At 38.3% G+C, this 24,636-nt stretch overlaps 1 protein-coding gene across 1 annotated transcript in view; it reads right to left on the reverse strand.

Annotated features, from left to right (window-relative positions):
* CRLF2 (cytokine receptor like factor 2) overlaps positions 1-24,287 on the reverse strand; it is a 54,197-nt gene extending 29,910 nt beyond the window's left edge. Inside the window, exons 1-2 of the mRNA XM_007501023.2 lie at positions 24,082-24,287; positions 466-571 (exon numbers count right to left, since the gene is read on the reverse strand). Of these exons, the coding sequence (XP_007501085.2) occupies positions 466-571; positions 24,082-24,157 (182 nt within the window). The 5' untranslated portion in view covers positions 24,158-24,287. The remainder of the gene's footprint in view (positions 1-465; positions 572-24,081) is intronic.
* Positions 24,288-24,636: the final 349 nt, after the last annotated feature.

Consider the following 24,636-nt stretch of genomic DNA (forward strand, 5'->3'; position numbering starts at 1 on the left):
AAGAAAATATTATTTTTAAATACTGTAAATTACAGAGAAGTTGTAGGATTGCATTTATAGAGACAGTTTCCTCATCTGGAAAATTCCTACATCAATGGAATTACAGATGCAATCCCTATCCTTGACTTTATCAAATAGCAGGGAAAAAATTGTCAGAAATTCCATGAAAAGGTGTCATAGGATCAGCTACTCTAACCTCTAAACCCACTGTGCTCAGAGATATAAATAAGCACCTTGGAAATAATTAACATATGAGTAGTTAAGCTTGTGACTCATCAGAAGACTTGGAGAAATGTAACTGTGATATAAACTAAAGGCTAAACTATAATCTGAAGATAGAGACTTTATAAGGATTGGCATTTCCCTCTGGCATTCTTCTCCTTGTCCCTAGAAGGAAGATTTTTCAGAAAAATAATATATGATTTACTTTCCATTATACTGAGGATTTTCTTCATAAATACTTACCCATAAAGGAAAGTTAAATTCTTCTTCATCAAATAGTCACTGATATTCCATTTAACTTGTGTCCGTTCATAATTGAAATTGATAATCTGTATACTCACATTGTTCCCTAAGGGAAAAAAAAAGCTAGTAAACAGAAGAGTCAAGGCTGATCTTTTTAATCTTTCACTTCAATCAATCAATAACTATTTATTAAATCCATACTATTTACTAGGCACTGCATTCACTGTCAGAAATACAAGAACAAAAGTTAAATAGCCCCTGATCTGAAGGGGCTTACTTATAATGTGGGAAACAATATATCTGCATAACTAGCAAAACTTGCAGTGTTGGTGCAGTCATTTTTGAAATGGTAATATACTGGTCAAAAAAGACAAATTATTTTGAACAATATATTCATACTTAGAAATTCATTGATCTGAATAAGCTTGAGTACGAAATTTTATCATTAGTGCTTCTATTTGATGTGAAGAATATACAGTTAATGAACATCCCAAAATTAAATCTGCTGACTTCTGGACTAACACTGCAGCAACTGTTATACTCCTTAGACAAGGGACTGTAATGGCAGCTATTGGATCAAGCTGTCAACTATAATATCCAATTGGATGATAACTTTGTCCTAAAGTCTGTGTCAGTACCCCAGAAGCAATACCTTTAGTTTCATTGATAGATAGTTGGAATGGTTTTGTATAGTCTGGGATACCCAAAGTTGAAGCAGATAAAATGGCTTCTTTAAGCTTACTTAAGGCTTGCTCAGGTTTTAGTTTCAGAGGTTCAGGCTCTGTATTCCTGGTTAAATCTGTTGGACATTTTGTTAGTTCACTATATTCAGGTATTTATTGTCTATAGAATCCAGTTGTTCCAAGAACAACTCTGAGTTTCTTTTTGGTCTTAGGAGCACTCAGTTTCTGGATATCTGCTTTTCTATGTGATGTTTCTTGAACCCTCTGATAACACAAAACCAAGATATTGCACTTGAGGCAAAAGCCACTGTAATTTTGCCTTAGAAATTTTATTTCCATGCTTATATAATTCTAACAAAAGAATCTTGCTCTCAGACATACCTTAGAATTTGAAGATACAAGAAGAATATCATCCACAAAATGCACCAATTTACTTTCTTTGAATGCTATAGTTTTTAGATATCTATTCAGAATTTGTGAAAATTGGCTCGGCAAATCGGTAAAACCCTGGGGCAAATTAGTCCATGTCCCCTGTGTTTTCTCCCATGTAAAAGCAAAGATCTTTTGAGAATCCTCATGAATTGGAATTGAGAAAAAAGCTGAGTATAAATCTACCACAGTGAAATATCTTGCATGACTTGGAATGGAAGAAATTATAGCAAGTGGACTTGGTACAACAGGATGATTCTTGATTACATAGTAATTGAGTACTCTTAAATCTTATATAAAATGATATACAACTTTGCCATTCTGATCTAACTTTGTTTTTTTTTATTGAAAGAATAGATTATATTCTGAGAAGCAAGGTATTATGATCCCTTGTTGGATTAGGGATTCAATGATTGATCTTATACCCTCAATTGCTTCTTTAGTCAAAGGATATTGAAGTACACAAGGAACTGGTCCTTTCTTAGTCCTCACTTTGACTGGAATAGCTGATTTCAAAAGACCTATATTTGTGGTTGACATTGACCAAAGATCTTGAGGGATATCCTCAGATATTGGATAGAATGAATCTAAGTCACTCTTTGTACTGCCTGAATCTAAGAACAGCAATGGAAAAGCTTTCAGTGATTCTTCCGGTAGGTGTATCAGTACATTGGATTGTTGCCCTTAGTTTACATAATAAATCTCTACCTAAAAGATTAATTTAACAGTCTGGCATACACAGAAATGCATGATCAACAGATAATGGACCTAAAGTAATCATTTTTGGTTGTAATTTTGCTACTCTCTGCAATCTACCAATAGTACCTATTACTTCCATTGTACTAACAGCTCTACATTTCTTAGGAAAACTTTGCAAAACTGATTTACTGGCTCCAGTACCAACAAGAAGATCATAAATCTGGTCTTCAATAGTTACAGACACATATGGTTCTGTACTCTGGTGGTTGGAATGTTTCTAGGACAGGTGCTAGCACAGTAACATCAGTACAAAACTCAGTCATTTCCTGTACATGCAAATTTACATCTGCTTGAATTGCATGGTATTCCCAGGATTTCACATCTTTCACACTATCATCATCTTCTTCACTACTCACATTGATCTTTATAATCTCCACCTTGGTATCATTGTTCTCATTTACAATTGCATTATCTTTATCCAGTTTACATTCTTCACTATTTTTCATCATTTCACAATCATTAGAATTTTCCACTAATTTTACTTTAAAATTTTCTTTTTCCTCACAATTATTGTCACATTATCCTTTGTTTCAATCACATTATTTATAAATTCATTATCCTTATTTTCATTACAATCACTTCCATTTTTTCCAAATCATTTTTCCTTGATTCTGCAAATACTTTAGAACTCTAGGTAAACCTTCATAATAAACATGCCATTTTGTTTTGATTATGCTTATGCCCACTTAACTGTATTTGGGTCTCACTCCTGATTTTCCCACTCTTGCAAAGTGTTCAAATCAGGTGCTTAAGTTCCCTGACAGCAAGCATTAAGACAATTATTAGTATTTCTTCTCTGATAATTATTGTTATACCAATTATTGTATTCAAGTATTATTATACTATCTATTATATCCATTATTCCGATTCAATTGCCTAGAAAATTGTCCTTTGAATTTACATTCTCTAACAAAATGTCCTACACAATTACATAAGAAACATCTTTGAGGTCCAGGTCTCCTTTCTCTTGGCCTATACTGGTTGTTTGGTTGCACAGATCTAAGTGCTGCAACCGCCTTTATTTCACTCTCCCTTGCTTTATTTTTAGGATCTCTTAATTTCCTTTTCAAATCCCCAGTTATTGTATCCCTGTCTTCATATCTATCATCATAATCCATGCATAAGTAAGTTGCTTTTCTCCATAATTCTTCCAAACCCATCTCTTCCCAATCTGGACAATTATTTAAAAAAATAACTTTATCTTAGGATATGCATTTTTTACAAATAGTCTCTTGATGTGTGCAATTATGTTGTTCACTAACACATGAAGGCCTAAAATTATTTCAGCAGCATCTGTTATTCTCTCTAAAAAATTAGTTAATGATTCATTGTTTCTGCTTAATGTTCTCAAATTTTGACCAAGCGTTAGGGCATTTGGTATGCCTTTTCATTACATCAATTATTAACCTCCTGGCTTGTTTCATCCTTATATAATCAGGGGATGAATTCATATCCACACCTTCAAAATCCTGTGGCCATGGGGTCAAAGATGGATCATTTCTAGTTTCCTCTATGAATTGGTTCCTTTATCTCTTGGTTAATAATTCCTTAATCAGTATGAAAAAAATCAGTGTAGTCAGAGTCAAAGATCTCTATAGCACTCTGAAATTCCTTCATCACTTTATTAGGTTCATCAGAAAAGCACGAGGTTGTAACCCTAGGCAAGTCACTTAACCCCCATTGCCTAGCTCTTACTACTCTTCTGCCTTGGAACTGATACCCAATACTGACTCTAAGAAGGAAGGTAAGGGTTTAAAAAAAAGAAAAGAAAAAAGAAAGAAAGAAAGAAAAGCACATCTGATCATTTCCAAATCCTCAGGAGTAAACAATTTATGAGTTTTAACCTTACAATCTTCATCTTGTGTAACTTCAGGAATATCTCTTAGAGGAAACAACAATGTTTGGTTTTTATTGAATTCTGCATTCTCCCTTTCTAATCTAGACATTTTCTTAATATTTTCTTCATTATTTTCCTTATCTATAACATTATCCTTGAAATCATTCAAAATACCATTATGTAAAATCATTCTCTCCTTCATACATTGTTCCATTGCTTCCATTTTATCTTTCATTACCATAATCATCTGCTTCATTTCTGAATCTTTTGTTATCCATGAAACAATTACCTGTAGTTTATAACCAACACCAAAAATCAAAACTCTGCATTTATACAAGACAATTAAACATAAGCACATCAATGGTACATAAGTTAATACAGTTCTGACAGTCAAGGACATTACTAGTTCCATCCACTCATATCCTAAAACAATATAACAACAATGGGGAAACAAGGTGAAAATCCCATAAGGGATATGTAGGAAACAATCCCATAAAAAATACAAAATAACATTTGCCATGTCTCCTGACATGATGTTTAATGTGTATAGGAAGTTGCTATAAAACACAAGTATCTTTGTGCACACTCATCTATCCTAACCCCGTCTACCCTCTTCAAGACCTGCGGCGATGGGGAATTGGCGATGCAACAGGTGGAGGTAACCACTGGCAGTTGTAGTCATGATCCTGCACGTAGGCGGCCCACGGACCAGTGGTCACTCAGCCCTGTAAGGCAGCAGAGACGTTCGGCAGCATCCTGGGCAACTGAGCAGCCCTCTCTAGGACAGCACTGCTCACCCTAATCAAGGGAAGGGACTAGAAAAAGGTGTCTCAAACATTGCCTGCCCTACAAACACTCGGTCAGCACACCGCGGCTGGCGGGTCATCCCTTTAAGGGGTCGAAATTAAAGAAAACAAAATACAAAGAAACTCCTACTAGGAGCATGGAACATCAGAACATTACTTGGTAGAGAGAATACCCCAAGACCTGAGAGAAGAACAGCTCTAATCGGTAAAGAACTGGCACCATATAACATCGACATCACAGCATTAAGCAAAACACACTTACCAGAAGAAGGATCACTCAGTGAACCCACCACTGGATACACCTTCTTCTGGAAAGGTAGAGCCACAAATGAAGACAGAATCACGGTGTTGGCCTGGCTATCAAGACCAGTTTGCTCAAACAACTGCCAGACTTGCCTGTGGGCATCAGCGAGAGGCTCATGAAGATCCGTTTGCCTCTCAGCAAAGACTGGTATGCCACAATCATCAGCGCATATGCCCCTGCACTGACCAGCACAGAGGAGACCATCAAGCAGTTCTACTCTAACCTGAGTGCCATCCTGCACTCAGTGCCCACAAATGACAAACTGATACTACTGGGAGACTTCAAAGCCCGCATTGGCCAGGACCATGAAAGATGGAAAGGAGTGCTCAGCAAACACAGCGTGGGCAAAATGAACAACAACGGCCTACTGCTACTGAGCAAATGCTCAGAGTTCAAACTCACCATCACCAACACTGTGTTCAGAATGGCGAACAAATATAAAACAACGTGGATGCACCCACGATCAAAACAGTGGCATCTCATTGACTACATCATTGTATGCCAGCGAGACATCCAGGATGTACAGATCACCAGAGCCATGAGAGGAGCTGAATTCTGGACAGACCACCAATTGGTTAGAGCAACTCTTCAAATGCGCATTGTGCCTCGCCATCCAAAACACGCCCAGACAGTTCGCTCATTTTACAATGTGAGTCATCTTAGAGATCCATCTTATTTGCAAACATTCCAGTCCTGTCTGGACGACAAGCTGTTGGTCAAGGAACCACTCACTGGAAGCCCAACCAAAAATTGGAACCAGTTCAGAGACATGGTGATGGAAACATCAAAGGCAATCCTAGGCCCCAAATAACACAACCACCAGGACTGGTTCAATGAGAACAACACTGCTATTGAAGACCTATTGAGCAAAAAGAACAAAGCCTTTATGGAGTGGCAAAATAACCCAAACTCTGCTCCTAAAAAGGACAGATTCAAGTCTCTTCAAGCCAAGGCGCAGTGTGAGATCAGGAAAATGCAAGACCAATGGTGGGAAAAAAAGGCAGGAGAAATCCAGTGCTTTGCTGATACGAAAAACTAAAAACAAATTTTCAGTGCCCTCAAGACTGTCTATGGGCCATTAAAACCCACCACCACTCCCTTGCTATCCCTCTGACAGTGACACTCTCATAAAAGACAAAAAAGGCATCAGCAACAGGTGGAAAGAACACTTCAGTCAGCTTCTCAACCGACCTTCTTCAGTCAACCAAAGCACCCTTGATCAGATCCCCTAAATTGCACCATTGAACAACTTGACATCCCTCCTTCAATAGAGGAAGTCTAAAAAGCCATTAAACAAATGAATACAGGCAAGGCACCCAGTAAAGATGAAATCCCAACAGAGGTGTACAAGGCCTTAAATGGAAAGGCACTCCAGGCATTCCACATAGTGCTGACCAGCATATGGGAAGAGGAAGACATGCCCCCAGAACTCAGAGATGCCTCCATCGTAGCCCTATACAAGAATAAAGGCACACAAGCAGCCTGTGACAACTACAGAAGCATCTCACTACTCTCCACTGCTGGAAAGATCCTCGCCCATGTTATACTCAACAGACTCCTGTCATCTGTTTCAGAGCAGAACCTGCCTGAATCACAATGTGGCTTCCGACCAGATCACGGCACCATCGACATGGTCTTCACGGTGAGGCAAATGCAGGAAAAATGCCTTGAGCAGAACCTGAATCTCTACATTGTCTTCATAGACCTGACAAAGGCATTCGACACAGTGAACAGGGACACATTGTGGGTGATCCTTAGCAAGCTCGGTTGCCCAGCAAAATTCATCAAACTGATCCAGCTCTTTCATGTCGACATGACAGGGGAAGTCCTATCTGGTGGAGAGACTTCCGATCGCTTCAACATCTCCAATGGCGTGAAACAAGGCTGTGTCCTCGCTCTGGTACTATTCAACCTATTTTTCACCCAAGTATTACGACATGCTGTGATGAATCTAGACCTGGGCATCTACATCAAATACCGACTGGATGGCTCACTATTTGACCTTCGCTGCCTGACTGCAAAAACAAAGACAACAGAGAGACTCATTCTGGAAGCTCTCTTTGCAGATGACTGTGCTCTCATGGCCCACCAAGAAAATCATCTTCAAACCATTGTGGACAGGTTCTCTACCGCAACAAAGCTGTTTGGCCTGACTATCAGCCTCAGCAAAACAGAGGTGCTGTTCCAACCTGCACCAGGGAGGCCAACGAACCAGCCATGCATTACAATCGACGGCACGCAGCTTTCTAACGTCAACACTTTCAAGTACCTGGGCAGCATCATCACCAACGATGGGTCCCTAGACCACGAGATTAATGCCAGGATCCAAAAGGCCAGCCAGGCACTCGGGCGGCTGTGCTGCAAAGTCCTCCAACACAGGAGTATAAGCACTGTGATGAAGCTCAAAGTGTACAAGCAGTGGTCCTCAGCTCACTCCTGTATGGTTGCGAGACATGGACACTGTACCGGAAGCACATGAAGCAGTTGGAGAAATTTCACCAACGCTCTCTGCGGTAAATCATGAGGATCCGATGGCAGGACCGAATCACCAACCAGGAAGTCCTCGACAGAGCCAACTCCACCAGCATCAAAGTCATGGTCCTCAAAACCCAGCTACAATGGTCCGGATACATCATCCGCATGGACCCACAGCGATTACCCAGACAGGTATTCTATGGTGAACTGTCAGCTGGACTCAGGAAACAAGGCCGACCAAAGAAAAGATACAAGGATCAGCTAAAGTCAAACATGAAGTGGGCTGGCATTACACCAAAGCAACTAGAACTTGTTGCCTCTGTCAGAAGCAGCTGGCGAACCCACATTAACCATGCTGCCACCACCTTTGAAGATGAGCGACGTCGACATCTTGCCACTGCTAGTGAACACCAACACCAGGCCACAAACGCACCTCCCATAACAACTGGCATCCCATGCCCCATGTGCCACAAACTGTGAGCCTCAGTCTTTGGACTTCAAAGCCATATGAGGGTACACCGTAGATGAAAACGCACAAAGACAATTGTCATTCTTGGTCACCGAGAGACTACTACTATAAAACACAGGATACATGTTATTATTATCCATTGTTGATTAGTAATAACAAACACCAAAGAACAGAACCAAAAAAAAATGTCTTCCTACCACATATGCTATTGGCCCTTGGGCTATTTAAAATTTAAATCCCCTTCTGAGTCAATGAAGAGTCAGAGTTCTGTGTACCAGGACATTGGAGAGCAACCAAGTGTTGGCAAGAACAATGGAATATTGCAAGGTGGTTCAACTGCCAAACTACAGATCTCTCTGTTTTACTCTGGCCTAAGTCAATTTCTGTAGGTTTGCCCTACTGACTCACCAAATGTAATAGGTGGGTTAAAAGAAGGGTTCAAAACTATATATTATATATATACATACATATAGGTTTATATATATATATATATATATATATATATATATATATATATATATATATATATATATATATATACATACAGGTTATTTAGCTAAATGAGAAAGGAAGGGGAATTAGGGAATAACTAATTCAACCCAAAACAGATATTATGCCCTTATAACTACTATAATTATTCTTAACTAAATTCTTAAAGTAGTAATTAAGGTTAAGGTTGTTTGGTAAGAAGAAAGACAAGGGGCAAAGAATCTCACAACCAGGAGTCCTCTTTGAGTCAAGCAGTAGTCCCAGTAACAGCTCTGTTGTAATCCACTTGACAACAGCACAAGGACAGACAGAATATCAAGAAAATCAAAGAAGAGGGAATCACTGGCTTTCTGGGTCCACCCCAGAAATACCAAACAGAAACTCTCTTGGCTCTCCTAACTGCTAGGGAAAAAACAGCAGCCGCTCTCTTCCAGAGTAGACCACCAATTGCTTCCAGAAATGCCTGTGTGTTCAGTTCCCCAGCTCCTGAGAGTTCTGTGTGGAATGTTGGTTTGCAGAATCTCTTGCTGCAAACTTGCCTCTTCTAAAATCCCTTTCTACAATCTTGAAAAATAGGGCACATTGCTATTAGCAATAGGTTGTGTGGGACACAGTGGACAGAGAACCAGGCCTGGAGATGGAAAGTGCTGAGTTCAAATCTGTTATCAGACACTTTTCACTGTGTGAATTGTAATTGCCTAATCCCTACTCTCCTTTTGCCTGAGAACTTTGATTTAATTTTGATTCTAAGACAGAAAATAAAGGTTTAAAAAAAGAATATGAATAAGAATCATGAAGAGAGAATTCTAGGCACAAAACTACATGAATAAAGTCAAGGAAGTATGAATGAATATGCTTTGTTTCAGCAAACAATACAAAAATAAGCCTGGCTAGTATGTAGATTTTGAGTGGATAATTAAGTAAGCGTGGATTAATCATAATAGCATTTTGTTGCACTTGCAAGGTTTGCAAACTTTTTTTATTTGATTCTTTCAACAAGCCTCTTAAAAAGGTCTAATTATTTTCCTATTTTAGAGATGAAGAAACTGAGGCAGAGGAAGGTTGTAACTTAGCCAGGGATACATAACAAGTAAGCATATGAACTAGAATCTGAATTCAAATGTTCTCACTCTGAGTCTAGTATTCCACCCACTGTATCACCTAGATTCCACTAGTAAGACAGGATCAGACTACAGAAGGGAGAGATGATCCATGTCAAATGAATATATCCAAATTGACTTCTACTATCCTAAAAGAAAGAGGAAAAACCTTAGATTTTAGCAAAGAAGAAAAAATCCAATCTTACTTCAATGACTTTTGTTTCATACATGTCCTGCTGGCTTTTAATCTTAGAATGCAGCTTTCTCAATCAGTTTGAAGAATATTTTCTGGGAATGTTTTCAATTGCTACAATGCCTCAGTGAAGAGAACAAACAGGATTAGGAAAGAAAGATGGCTGAGGACTAAACAGGATGTAGAATTCTTATCTTTTAATTAAAAAAAAGTCCCTACACTGCTGCTCATACCAATTCCTTAATGGGCTATAGTAACTCATCTCTGATAGAGATAAAGATTGTCTTTGCTAGCATTAATCTTCAGGCTCTCCGACCCCCTATTTATTCCTGCTCTTTCTTTTTTCTTACTCTCATTCTCAAGAAGTTGTTCTCTTTTCTATCCATATCCCCTCATGGTCCCTTTCTTTTATCTTGTTTTTGCAATTTTTATCCCTACTCATTTGACAGGATCGCTAATGTTATTTATACTGTCAGCAGAATTTAAGAAATGTCCCTTAGGAGGCAACCATGTAGTTCAGTGGACTGAGAGTCAGTCCTAGAGATGGGAGGTTCTGGGTTCAAATCTGTCCTCAGACACTTTCCAGGTGGGTGACCCTAGGCAAGTCACTTAACCCTCGTTGCCTAGCCCTTACCACTCTCCTGCCTTGGAGCCAATACACAGTATTGATTATAATATGGAAGGTAAGGGTTTAAAAAAATATCACTTAAATGCTTCCATTGGGGGAAAAGCATTGGATTTGGAATCAGAGAACCTGGGGTTGGGCCTAGTTGTACTCCCAATAATCCATGTGACTTTAAACCAATCACTCCACTTATATAGCATCAGTTTTCTCATTTGAGAATGGATGAGACACTCAACTCTCCCTTATAAACTTTGTTGTGGGAATTGGGAGAATACAGAAATTTTTCACTCCATTTTTTTGTTCATGTGTTGGCACTGGGAGCCCCTCATGCTAGGTGGAGTAGTAAAAAGCAAATTGATTCTGGCAACAGAATCCTGGTTTCAAAACACAACTATTGCTGCATATAGGAAAGTCATTTACCACTTCTGAAAAGCATGTTTCTTCCTGTATAAAACGAGGAAAGGTAGAGCGGCAAGGTGGCAAGGAAAATATGGGGTTGGGTGTGAAGTCAGGAAGATGCACCTTCCTGAATTCAAATGTGGTCTTGGACACTTATTAGCAGGGTGACCCTGAGCAAGTCACTTAATCCTGTTTGACTCAAAATGAGCTGAAAAAGGAAATGGCAAGCTACTTTAGGATCTTTGCCAAGAAAATTCCAAATAGGTTTATAAAGAGTTTGATATAGAACATCAAATTTGGGCAGCTAGGTGGTAGATGAAGTGCCAGACCTGAAATAGTAGGGTACACTGAGGTTTGTGGACTATATCTCAGTCCCCTTTTAGTGTAGGAAAGCAGTTGGGCCTTACTACACTGGGCCAAAGAACAACTATGTATTCCAAACAGTTGTTGTAAAAGCAACTTAGGAAAGATACTTAGCTCTCTAATTTATTGGCCGCCATGATGGACCCATGACTAACCTCTGACAAGGGTTCCTTAGGCTCTCCCCACTTCAGCCAGAAGACCCAGATAGGCTCCTGATCAGACCTTATAAAGCCTTTTCCCCACCCACTAACTCACACATGTCACATCTCAGGAACCAACCAGAGTTTCTTAATTTGCCTGGGTCCCCTAGGGGAGCATTGCCTGTGAGATCAGTTTTCTATCTCATTGATTCCTTGGTTCTTTAACTTCCTTTCTCTGAAAGCTTGTGTATACCTGAATTAACTCAGTGGTATTTGACCCCCAGGTCACTGAGTGATGATATTAAAAAAGGCAACATAATGGAGAGAGAAATTTGCTTCCAACACTGCTGAGTAGTCTGAATGTCCCTGTGACACTTACCTATGGGATAAAGGGACATCGTGATCCTCTCTACTTTTAACAATAAATATTAGATACTCATGCAATAAGTTATTGTCATATAGCTATTAGAACTGAAGGTAGCTGGATGGCTCAGTGGATAGAACTCCAGACATGGAGATGAGAGGTCCTAGGTTCCAATCAGACCTCAGACACTTCCTAGCTGTGTGACCATGGACAAATCACTTAACCCCAGTTACCTTCTGACTCAGAACCAATACTTGTGTTGCTCCTAAGGCAGAAGATAAAGATTTGGGCCAGGAGGGGGTGGGAAGAACTTTATTGTGTTCAGGTTAGAATTTTATTCATATCCCTTCAGCATTGCTCATAAATCATTCCATATCTTTATTTTTAAAAAAAAGTCCATAGCAGAAAAATCTGACAAAGATGTCAACAACTCTAAAGGTCCCAATACCATTCAAGTGGTTCACGATTGATTTGATGGGAGTTGAAAGAAACTAAAAGGAAATTGCTCATTTAATTCAAATTGTTGTCTGAATTTAAGGAGAAGCCTGAGGCATATTCACTGTAAATGATGGACTTTAATCTAAACCTCTGGGCTTCTGCTGGCTTTTGCTTGTGAGGGCTATATATGGCTATGAATCTGAGTCACAGAAAGAGGCTGTAATGGCTCCTTTGGCTGATGAAAAAAAAAAAAACACTGAACTGTGAGAAAGAGGACATATAGGAGCTGAAAGTCAGGCAAAGACCATCAAGTAACTGTGGAGGTCCCTAAAACAAGTGTGAAGGAAGTACCTCATGAATTGATTTGTTATTCAGGCATTTTAATTGTTTCTGAGTCTTTGTGACCCATTTGGGATTTTCTTGGCAGATTCTGCAGTGTTATGCCATTTCCTTCTACAGCTCATTTTACAGATGAGGAAACTGAGGATTAGGTGACTTGCCCAGGGTCACATAGTTAATAAGGGCCTGGGCCTAGGTTTGAACTCTGGAAGATGTCTTCCTTACTCTGGGCTGGTGTTCTATCCACTGAGTTGCCTCACTGTCCTGTGTGACTTGACAGCAATCACCAGACAAATTAATAATTCTCTGGGGCTCCAAAGAGAAAGTGGTTGTATGGAGAACAAAGGCAGATAAAAGCTGGAATTGAACCCAGCAAGAATAAACTGCCCTGGTCACATAAGTTCCTGACACATTTGCTTCCTCCTGTGGTTATTACCCACATGTGTTCCCAGGAAACCAAGAATTTATGAGAAATGATACTCCTATATGCATTGCAGGAGATTTCCTCATTATTTATTTTGTTTCTTAATAAAGTATCTTTTTGTATCTTTTAAAAGTATCTTTTAAACTAGTGTGTCCCATGATTCAATAGAAGTGCTGGAGCTGTTGGACTTTTGAGCGGACACTACCCCAAAAAATGCCTTAAATTTGGTTATGTGACTTGCCCACACAGCTAGTGTCTTGTTACAAATAAAAACTGATCTAAAGGTTCATCACCAGATTTATGAGAATTTATTAGGGGAGAACGAGAGAGAGAGAGAGAGAGAGAGAGAGAGAGACAGAGAGAGAGACAGAGAGACAGAGAGAGAGAGAGAGAGAGAGAGAGAGAGAGAGAGAGAGAGAGAGAGAAAGAGAGAGAGAGAGAGAGAGAGAGAGAGAGAGAGAGAAAGAGAGAGAGAGAGAGAGAGAGAGAGAGAAAGAGAGAGAGAGAGAGAGAGAGAGAGAGAGAGAGAGAGAGAGAGAGAGAGAGAGAGAGAGAGAGAGAGAGAGAGAGAGAGAGATTCAAAAAACCTTTATAGGGGGCAGCTGGGTAGCTCAGTGGATTGAGAGCCAGGCCTAGAGATGGGAGGTCTTAGGTTCAAATCTGACCTCAGAGACTTCCCAGCTGTGTGACCCTGGGCAAGTCACTTGACCCCCATTGCCTAGCCCTTACCACTCTTCTGCCTTGGAGCCAATACACTGTATTGACTTCAAGACGGAAGGTAAGGGTTTTATTAAAAAAAAAAAAAAAAAAAACCTTTAAAGATCTGATGTTCCATTTGGCTGGCTAAGGCCATGCTGTCAAAGCTCACCAGATAAGCTGCAGCACAGAGAAAACGTTCCAGTCCCATGGCAGGTAAGGAAGCCAAGAGAACTACTTTTAAAACCCTGTCACCTCCACCTCCCTTTTCTTGGCCAATAGCTTTTAAACTTCATGCCTTCTGCCCTTCTGTGACAATACGACATTATGCTGGCTCAGGGACATCCATGCTGACACACAGCACCAGGGTTAGACTCTGTCCTCGGGATCAATGTTCCCTAAATAATTTACTTCTCACATTAAGTATGAGTCAGTAAGATGAGAATTCTTGACTTCAGTCCTAGCACACTATTCACTGAATCACCTTGAATTCCCTCAAAGTCCCTTCTAACTCACAAATCCTATGATCCTCCCATTCAATGACATTTATCATCAGATACCTCCCACATATGACCACCATCTCTTGCGTGAACCACATTTTTTTTCAATTACAAATATAAGATCGGTGATGTCTGACTGAATAAAGAGTTCCCATCTGCCAGGGGTGGACTCAATCTATCACTCAACATGAGCACCCTCTATTTGCTGTCATATCATTTGAGGATCACAACTTTATTCTCAGTAAGTGTTGTCATCAACCTTCTTTGGATCTGCCTACAAAAGTGCTTTGTGATAAGAACTGACATCCCCATTTTCTGACCAAAGTGTTAAAGCATTATGTAGTTAAAAGACTCACCCACATAATGAATGAGTCAGAAATGTAAACCAGAAATGCAAAGCCAGAAATGTAAACCTCTCTGACTCCTCATTGTGCTTCCTTTCTTTAAAAGAACTGAGTAATTTAGTTCTGTACTGGTTGACTTTTCTGCATTATATATACACTAACTTATTGGTGCTGGCAAGAATTATTTACACTTGGCAAGCTGCAAAAGAACTTGGGATGTATTTAATTAATTTGGTGTTATGAGGGGGTGGGAGAGACCTTTCATACATTGCACAAAACAGGTTTTATTTCTTCATTTTCTTAAAGCAATGGGAATTTGACCTTACATACATTGCCTTTTCACAAGAACTTTTTTAAGACTGTTGAAGGGCACAAAATGTGGTTAAGGTTATACAAAAAAATTTTTTTTTGTTACTGCCATTGTCCTATCTTCCTTCTTTTGCCTGAGAGGATGCATGGTACAGGGGAATGGGCATGAGTTTTGGTTTGGAGTGAGAAGACATAGGTTTGAATTTCATTTCTCCTACATACTGCCTAGCTGTATGTACATGACCAAGTCAGTTGACCACTGATTATGGGTCTCAGTTTCCCTACCTGAAAATAGGGAGATAGATGTCTCTAAGTTCTCTTTCAACTCTAAAGTTATATGCCAATGAGAGCATGCTTTTAATTTCTAATCCAAACAATTTCCTATGACTATCTACAGCCTTCACAAAATCCTTCATAACTATATTTAAAATATCATTCCCTCTTTTCTGAATACATAGAGTGCTTAATAGCTATAGCATTCATTTAGGCATTAATAATATCTTGCCTTGTAGTTGTCTTGAATTTCTACTTTTCTTTTGTACTATAATTATTTAATTTTTCTTTTTTTAACTCTTATCTTCCATCTTAGAATAGATACTGTGTATTGGTTCCAAGGCAGAAGAGCAGTAATGGCTAGGAAATAGGGCTTAAGTGACTTGCCCAGGATCGTACAGCTAGGAAGTGTCTGAGGCCAGATTTTTTCATTTTCCATGGGTTAATTCTCTAGCTAGATTTAGAGACTGTGTCTTAAACTTGTATCCCCAAGAGTTAGTGCAATGGCTAGATGGCATAGTGTTTAGAGTAGCAGCCATGGAGTCAGGAGGACCTGAGTTCAAATTTGAGCTCAGACACTATCTATGGGACCTTGAGCAAGTTATTTAACTTTGGTTGTCTCAGTTTCGTCCTCTATAAAAAATGAGCTAGAAAATGAAATGACAAATCACTCCATTATCTTTGCCAAGAAAATCCCAAATAGGGTCACTAAGAGTCAGATGTAGCTAATCAACTTAGTGACAACAAATAAGCAACTAGTATAGTGTTATATACCAAGCAGATTCTCAGTAGGTATTTATTGATTTAATTTGAGGAAAACTTTACATTGGAGTTAACAAAATTGATAAGGAGAGGCAGGGAGAATCCTTTCTGAAATCAATCCTTTCAGGGGCAAGATTTAGACACAGACCTCTAGAGTTGCTTATTTGGTGAATTTCTTGGGGCACAGTTTTGCAACAGAATTTCCAACAGTCATTTGAGAAGTTTTGTAACACCCATAGCATTACCCTTCAAAGAAAAAATAGAGACATATTCAAAAACTTTCATATTGCACATTTTAATATAAACAATTAGATGAAGTTAAATTTTGGCCTAAGAAGATCTAGAGAATCCCATGAGGATTATATATATAAATATACATACATACATACACAATGCACCAGAAATAATTGCAGACACACTTGAGTTGGGTATCTCTGCATTAGGGATACATTAGAATGTATTTCAGAGTTTTTCTTCTGCTTTCTGACAAAAGAAAAAAAAAGAAACTAGAAGTTATCTAGGTTAGGGAAGTTGGGAGTTATGAACCTGGACAAGAACCAAAAACATTATTCATTGTCTAAAGCATTCCAGGTCCCATTTGCCTCTACTTGATTTTCAATTTCTGGTAAAAGGCCCCTTTCCAGGCATCATGACTACCAGAGACTCTAAGAGGGTATCGCTGAAGGACAGAACATTAATATCTTTGGCATCTCTAATTCTGGTTAATTCAGTAGAATGTAAAACTTTGGGTGTTTTTTAACTGTTTGTTACTCCACACTCTAAATATCTTTTTCTCAGAACATGAACACTGCCAGAAATTATTTTTAAAATGGCCCCTGTAGCCTTTGGGAGATGGATAGATTTGTACACTGTAGAACCTAGACATGTGACAAGCATTATTTGATTACTGAGAATTTCCTTTAAAATTAGGAGGGTTCCCTTAAGTTGACTTGTAGAAACACCTATTAGATGCTAGAATAAATTTGTGATCACTATGGAAATCAATAGCGAAACAAAATTCACTCATGTTAAGTCAAAGCCATACCATTACCTCAGAAACTGTGGGCCATCTGCCAAACCACAGAGCTCCACATTCCTCTAGCATAAAAATGATTATCAAAAAATCCTTATGTCAAATTTACAACTATTTGGCATCATTTGAAATTTTTCATTAGTTACCAATAATAACTCCTATCCAGGGACTGTTGCAATCACCAAAATTCATATCCAAATCATGAAAATCTCTTATGTCTAAGTAAATTTAAACTGAATGTTACAGTGAGCCATGCCTGCTCCTGAAGAAAGGATGAAAAATGTGGCTCCCTCTTTTCACTGGAGAAGTGAGGGCTACAGATGGAGATTCTGGATACTTTATCAAAAAGATAATGTATAAATTGGTTCTGTTGAATCTTTTTTTCTTAAACAAGGAAAGGCTCACTTGGTGGGAGAAGAGAAAGGGAGATGTTCCCAAATGATATAAAGTAAAATCCAAAAGTTTATCAATAAAACTGTATTTTTAAAATAAAATACATGAGGAAAAAGTGAAGGATTAGGGGACAGGGGGAAGAGATGGGGATTTCTTTCTTACATCTGGAAAGACTATGGTCTGGACCTAGTGAGGCTGAGCAGGAACACTTAAAATTTCAGTAAATGTAGGAGAATATTTCTGCCCCTCAACACATTTGGCTTTTGTGGAAATCTCTCTGGGACATCCCCTACTCTTATGTCAGTGTAAAATTAGAGGAATTAAAGTCCAGGAGCTGAGGAAAAGAATACTCAAGAAATGTTTTGGGGAGAATGAACAGACCCATGTGATTGGAAAGGGTGATGAATTTAGGGAAGGAACAGCATCTTTTGGATACATAAGAAAGACATTTATTTTTTTGTTTTGTTTTTTTTTAAACCCTTACCTTCTTCTCTTCTTGGAATCAATACTGTGTATTGGTTCCAAGGCAGAAGAGTGGTAAGGGCTAGGCAATGGGGGTCACACAGCTGGGAAGTGTCTGAGGTCAGATTTGAACCTAGGACTTCCCATCTCTAGGTCTTGTTCTCAATCCACTGAGCTACCCAGGTGCCCCCCCCCATAAGAAATACATTTAGCAAGAATTTCCTGGACAAGCAGTTCTTAGTAGATAGTTATTGGACAGCATTCTAAATTTATTTTCTCTGTTGGAGAACCTGCTACTTCTCAGTAATTTTTTTTTACTGTTAGAAAGGACACAAAAATTATCAAATCATAGCTCTGGAACTAAAAAATACTTCAATGGCCATCAACTCTAAAATTCTCATTTTACAGACCATGAAGCTGAGACTTAAGATCAAGTGCCTTGTCCAAGAGCACATGGACAGTATGCATTAGAATCAAGTTTTGAACCCAGGACCTCTCAATTGTTGAGTTAGCACTATTTCCTCTATACTATGCATATCTTGAATCAATAGAGTAGAATAACAATTTCAGGAAACAATTCAATAATTCCATTCCAACTGCTTGAAAAAGAGTTTGGGATTCCTATAAGATGGCTCTATTGGAGAGAGAAGAAATCCTCTGTTATTTCACTAGAGGCAGATCTAGAAGGAAAGAATTGATGGACTACTTCATTGCTATTTCATAGAAATATGAACAGTCCCACAGATTATGTAAGAGCAAACATCCTTTGGGTCAACCTGGTCCTAGTAATAATAGCTATCTTGTGTATATTGCATTAAGGTCTACAAAGCACTTTACAAATATTATCTCATTTAATCATCACAGCAATCATGGGAGACAGGTGCTATTATTATCTTCATTTTATGGATGAGGAAATTGAGGCAGGCAGAAGTTAAGTGATCTGCCCAAGGTCACATAGCTAGTTATTTTCTGAGGCCAGATTTGATTTCAGATCTTCCTTACTTCAGGTTCAGGGATCTATCCATTGTGTCACCTCACTGCCACCTGTTGATATGCAACGATGTCAAAGATATCAATGTTTTCCCTCTCAGACACTACCAACATCACAAAGCTTCCTCTTTATCTAACACACTTTAAAAAATTGTATGAGATAATAACAACAGAGATCAAAGGTTATTACTGACCCCAGTTATGTAAACCTAGACTTTATTTCTTTTTCTCCATTTTCCTATCTTTATAGTTAATCATATGGCATAGTGTGTATGTGTGTGTGTGTGTGTGTGCGTGTGTGTAAGACAGTGGAGAGTAGTTGAAAGAGATCTACTAATGTCTTTCAGAAGACCTAGGTTTGCATTCTATCTCTGCTATTTATTCTATTTAATATTAATTTATTAATATATTTATTATATGACTTGGGCAAGTTGCTTGCATTCTCTAAATTCTGTTTCAACAACTATAAAATAAGTGGGGTGAGGAAGAAGGTGGAATAATGCTCTCTAAGGTCCTCTATCACACTAAAGTCTGTCAGTCTTATGAGGCAAAGAAAGCGATATACATAGGAAGTATCATATGTGTGAACATTACATTGATAGTCATTTGTCTATCCAGCCAAATATATTTAGCCCTCAACTTTAATGTTGACTTGCAATCCTGATTATTCTTGTTTTCCCTAGGACAGTATGTTGAGTTCTTTTTTTCAGCTGTGATGTAACTTGAAGATTCCTAAATAGCTGACAGCTGTTGGAGAAGCTGTGGAAAAACTAGCACACTAAGTGTATTGCTGGTGGCATTGTGAATTGGTCTAGCCATACTGGAAAACAATTTTAAACCATGCTTTAAAAAGCTACTAAACTATATATATACCCTTTGACCCAACTGTGCCACTACTGGTCTTATGCCCCAAAAAGATCAAAGAAAGACAGAAAGATCTAGTACACACACACACACACACACACACACACACACACACACACAAAACAATTCATACATTCACTTCACAAGAAAAAATAAACAAATAAATAAAATAGAAACTAAGGAGTATCTCCCTATTGGGGAATGAGTGGGGAAAATATGATATATAAATGTAGTATAATATTTAATGCTACAAGAAAAAATAAAGTGGACAAGTTCAGAGAAAACTTGGAAGACCTCTTTGAACTAATGCACAGCAAACTGATCAATGCACAGCAAAAGGATCATTAAAGCAATTTATACAAGGACAATATTGTAAAGAAAAGCAATCTTGAAAGACTTTAGAACTGATCAATGCAAACATTCCACCCATCTTCTGCCAGCAAAGTGTTGCACTTAAAATCCAGAATGAGATGTATTTTGAGCTATGGTCAATATGGGAATTTATTTTGTTGGACTATGTCTATTTGTTATGAGGGTTTTTTTTTTCTTTCTTAACTCCTTGATTGGGAAGGGGAAATAACAAATGCTTATAATTTTTTAAGAAAAGATTCATGTCCTCTGGTGTAAAGCTGACCCTAAATCTTAATTCCTTTATGATAGTTATGGCAAACCTTTTAAAGGGGCAGGTAATGTACTTCAGCAAACACAAAGAAGGGGAAGAGAGCAAGCAGCCCAGTCCCTTATCCCTCTGGCTTTCTAATAAGGAACTCTGGTGAACTCTGTGCTTGGGCAACAGTGGGCATGCCCACAGGGAGTGCTCCACCATGGCTCTATGACCTATGACATAACGTTAAGTCTTTTTCTCTGGATTTGAATCATAATGGTTTCAGAGAGCAGTGAAGCAGTTTGCTGTATTAGAGAGAGAGCTGGCCTCAGAAGCAAGATGACTGGATTCGAGTCCTACCTCTGACAGGTACTGGCTGAGTGATGCTGGGCAAATCACTTGATCTCTTCATGCTTTTGGCAATCTCTTAAAACCATAAGTTGCAGATGAGATAAAGATCTGAGTTTGTAGAGGCAATTTCCTCCATCTAAAGGGTAACCAGTACCAGTGAAATCACAAATCTACTCCATATCCCTCACAGCAAGACATTGGCATATCAATGACAGAACAGGATGCATCAAGCCTTATCTCCATCTGATTTTGTGATAAGCAATGAATTAAAAACATACTATTTGAGGTAAATGCTTTCTTAAGGCAGGAAGAGAAAAGTAGAATGATTTTTAAAAAACAAAGTTCTTTTCCTCAAAAACTGAACTTTGCAAAATATTATGTAATGGAGCCTTATCTTTATCTCAAATGATACTGCAATATGACAAAATTCTCTGAAATAGCATTTGTCAGTCAGGAAAAAACCCACCTTACTTAATATTTCACTTCTCTAGTCATGATAAAAATTCATAAGCAACCATAAATGTCACTATGAATCCAGACATTTTAGCCACACATTTTGTGTCAAAATGAAATAAAATAAAATGAAACTTGGACTTCCCAAATTCAAACATAGGTTTAAAAAATTATTTATGAATTAATATAATAATGTAAATTAAATAAGCCCCCAGAGAAAGTGAATTGTGAGTAACTGCTAAAAACAAAATAAAACAAAACAAAACGAAACGAAAAACTATGCTGTCAGCAGAGAACAAATCATAGGACATAACTCCTTCAAGGGTGAACTATAGAATCAGAATTGTCCATATATTTTCATCTTTGATAATTGTACTGGCTTATTTTTTATAACTAGAACTAAGAAGGCAGATTTCTCAGGATAAAAGTCAGCTTTCCTATCCTGAGCTCTAAGACATAACGTCTTAGAAAAAATAAGGTATCAGGCTGGAGGAGTTTAAGTGGTGGAATATCTAGTTCTTTTCTTGGATCAGGGTTTCATAGATGGAAAGCAGGAAGGGATCTTAAAAGTCATCTTGTCCAACAACTCCATTTCACAGATGAGAAAACAGAGGCCCAGGGCAGTTAAATGACTTTCTTAAGGTCACACAGGCAGCAAATGGCAGAGCTGGGTTTGGAATCTAGGTCTTCTGACTCTAGACTCAGTTTTTGTTTTGCTTTGTTTTCCTGATGAGCCCCACCACTATACCCTGAATCTGTAGGAACAGGGTATTTTGAGTACAAGAATTGCTCCATCCAGGCTCTGAAGCATAGATGGCTTACTCCCTGGAACATCTATCTCCATCATAAGTAGGTTAGCTCCATAGATAGTGCACTGCTATATTTCATGGGAAGGACAATGGACTAGAAATTGGCAGGAGTCCTGGTTCCACCACTGGTTCTGTGTTTGCCCTTGGGCTCATACCTCATTTGTTCTGTATCTCAGTTTTCCCATTTATGAAATAGGGTTGATCCTACCTACTCTGTCCTACATTAGGGGGAACTGCCAAAAAAAATGAATTAATTACAAGGAAAGTAATTAAGAATTTAGACCTGCAAATTTTTTAAAATGAAGAATTCCTGGATGAGAAATGTAGATGAGATATGTGGATATGAAACTGTAAAGACCATCTGCCTAACCTCAATGTACAAACAAGAAAACTGAGGCCAATGGAAGTTAAGTAACTTGCTCAAGATCTCTAAGGAAGTAAATGTCAAAGAAGTCTTCAGACTCCAGAGCCAGATTTCTACACCTTGCTATGGCTAGCAAAAAGCAAGCTTCACATTGAGAATGAAAAGTATCCCAAGTTATTTTCTAAAGAAGTTCTTGAAAGGAGTAAGGCAGCTAGGTGGTACAGTAGACAAAACTCCAGCCCTAGAATCAAAAAGACCTTCTCTCAAATCCAGGGTCAGATACTTATTAGCTGTGTGACCATAATCACATAACTCTGTTTGCCTCCGTTTTCTCATCTATAAAATGAGTTGGAGAAGGAAATGGCAAATCATTCTAATAGCTTTGCCAAGAAAACATCAAAAGGGGTCATGAAGAGTCAGAAACAACTGAAACAACTGAATAACAACAGAAAAGAGTACGCACAATATGATGTCAAGAATCTGGAGCATGAGTAATCATTTTATCAATTTCTCTCCTTAACATAAGTGAATTTCACTGAGTTAGGCATCTGTTTTTAAAGTCCCTTCCCTAATCAGATCCCAGGTTAGTCAGCAATAGAGAGAAAAAGTTAGATTTTCAAAGAAGAGTCTGGAATCTAGTGCCATATATACCAGCAACTTAAGTTACACCTTAATTCATCATTCCCCGGCCTTCTGATGTTGGGAGAGAATTGAATTAATTGGAGTATGTGTAGACAGATTAGATCAGATTACAATTGGAACTATAAATCATGAGGACGTAGCCTGAAACTCAACAGCAAAGTTGCCTTGTTATCATTCCCTGCGTAGAAGCCCAATATGATATCTTATTAGTGTTCTGGAGCACTCTTTTTGGCAAACCAATTTGCAACCACCAGACCATGAGTAAAGTGATGTCTTCGAGGACCTTTATAAATTCATGTGGATAGGAGATTGGCACAGAATTAAAAAGTAAGGAGCTGTGTCATAGTTGAAGCATTGGGAGAATTCAGAGTATTAAGGGACTATAAAGCATGATGCCTATTTTCATCTGCATGAAGTGGCCGTCCACTGCAAGCATATTGAGCTAGAATATAACATATTAGCTGTCTGACTTGAAATCTGCTAAATGTTTTTCAGTTATGCTGGGAACTTTTCCCATCTGGTGTCTCCTGTTTGTCCTTTGAACAGAGTTCATATTATGAGTATATAGCCTGGCAACAATTTTCTGAAATCTCCACAGAAATCAGGTTGGGAGGACAGCAAGATAAGAATTCTAATCATTCCCAGAAGGTGTTCCTGTATGCACAGCCCCTCCTGCATTTAGTGGGACTTGGAACTATTTGTGTCTCATTATACTGTTTTACACTGTTCTTTTTTTCTTTTGCTGTAAGGTGTCCTTAGTACAGAAAATAAATACTAATTTTTAATATCAACTGAATATCTTTGAGGGTAAAGTGAGAGAAGCTATGAGTTCCTCAATTAAGTGGCCCCAGATTTAACTTAGCAGTCAAAAGCATGCTTCTTCTGTGCTGTTCAAAAAATAAATAAATAAATAAAACTAAACCTTCATTAAATTCTAATTCTGATTTCAAACAAGTAGCAGCTATTTAATACAATTCTCATGTTAACTGGAATTAATTTATAAGGACATACAACCCTAGGCAAGTCTGTCAGAAGTTTCAAAGATAAAATAGATCAGGAATTGTTAATATATACAAAATACAGGGGACAATCACATCCCACAAACATTTATACCCAAAAGGTTTGACTTACTTATTTCAGGTTCTCTAGAAGTCACCAGATCTCCCAGTAGAATGACTGCTACACAATCCCAAAGGATTCTTCCCATCGTTAGACACACAGAGAAGGGTATGAGCAATAGTGACACAGATAGCTCGAATAGTGACTGGTTTATTACTAATGCTTACCCCAACAGAGTCTGCCACATTTTAAAGAGACTAAAGAGATACAAGGGAAATGACTACAGGAAACAAATGGCTATTTAGTTTTATTTATAAAGTATTAGATACTTGTGGGTGGAGAGACAGATTTTCATCTATCCTGATAGGTTTTTTTCAATTCATTATACAGGGAGCCAAGTTTTCAAATGACACTATCAGAAAGAATGAGAACTGCACACAGGATCCTATATGCAGCTTCCCTACAATTTTGTACTTATGATAAAACCTGGAAACAACTTAACTGCCTAACAGTTGGTGAACAGCTAAGTAAACTGTGGTACAATTAATGTGATAGAATAGCACAATTCTATTAAAATGATAAACATGAGAAACAAAGAAATTTGGAAAGCCTAACAAATTACTTTAA

The sequence above is a fragment of the Monodelphis domestica genome, chromosome 8 (genome assembly GCF_027887165.1).
Source record: "Monodelphis domestica isolate mMonDom1 chromosome 8, mMonDom1.pri, whole genome shotgun sequence".
Lineage (NCBI taxonomy): Eukaryota > Metazoa > Chordata > Mammalia > Didelphimorphia > Didelphidae > Monodelphis > Monodelphis domestica.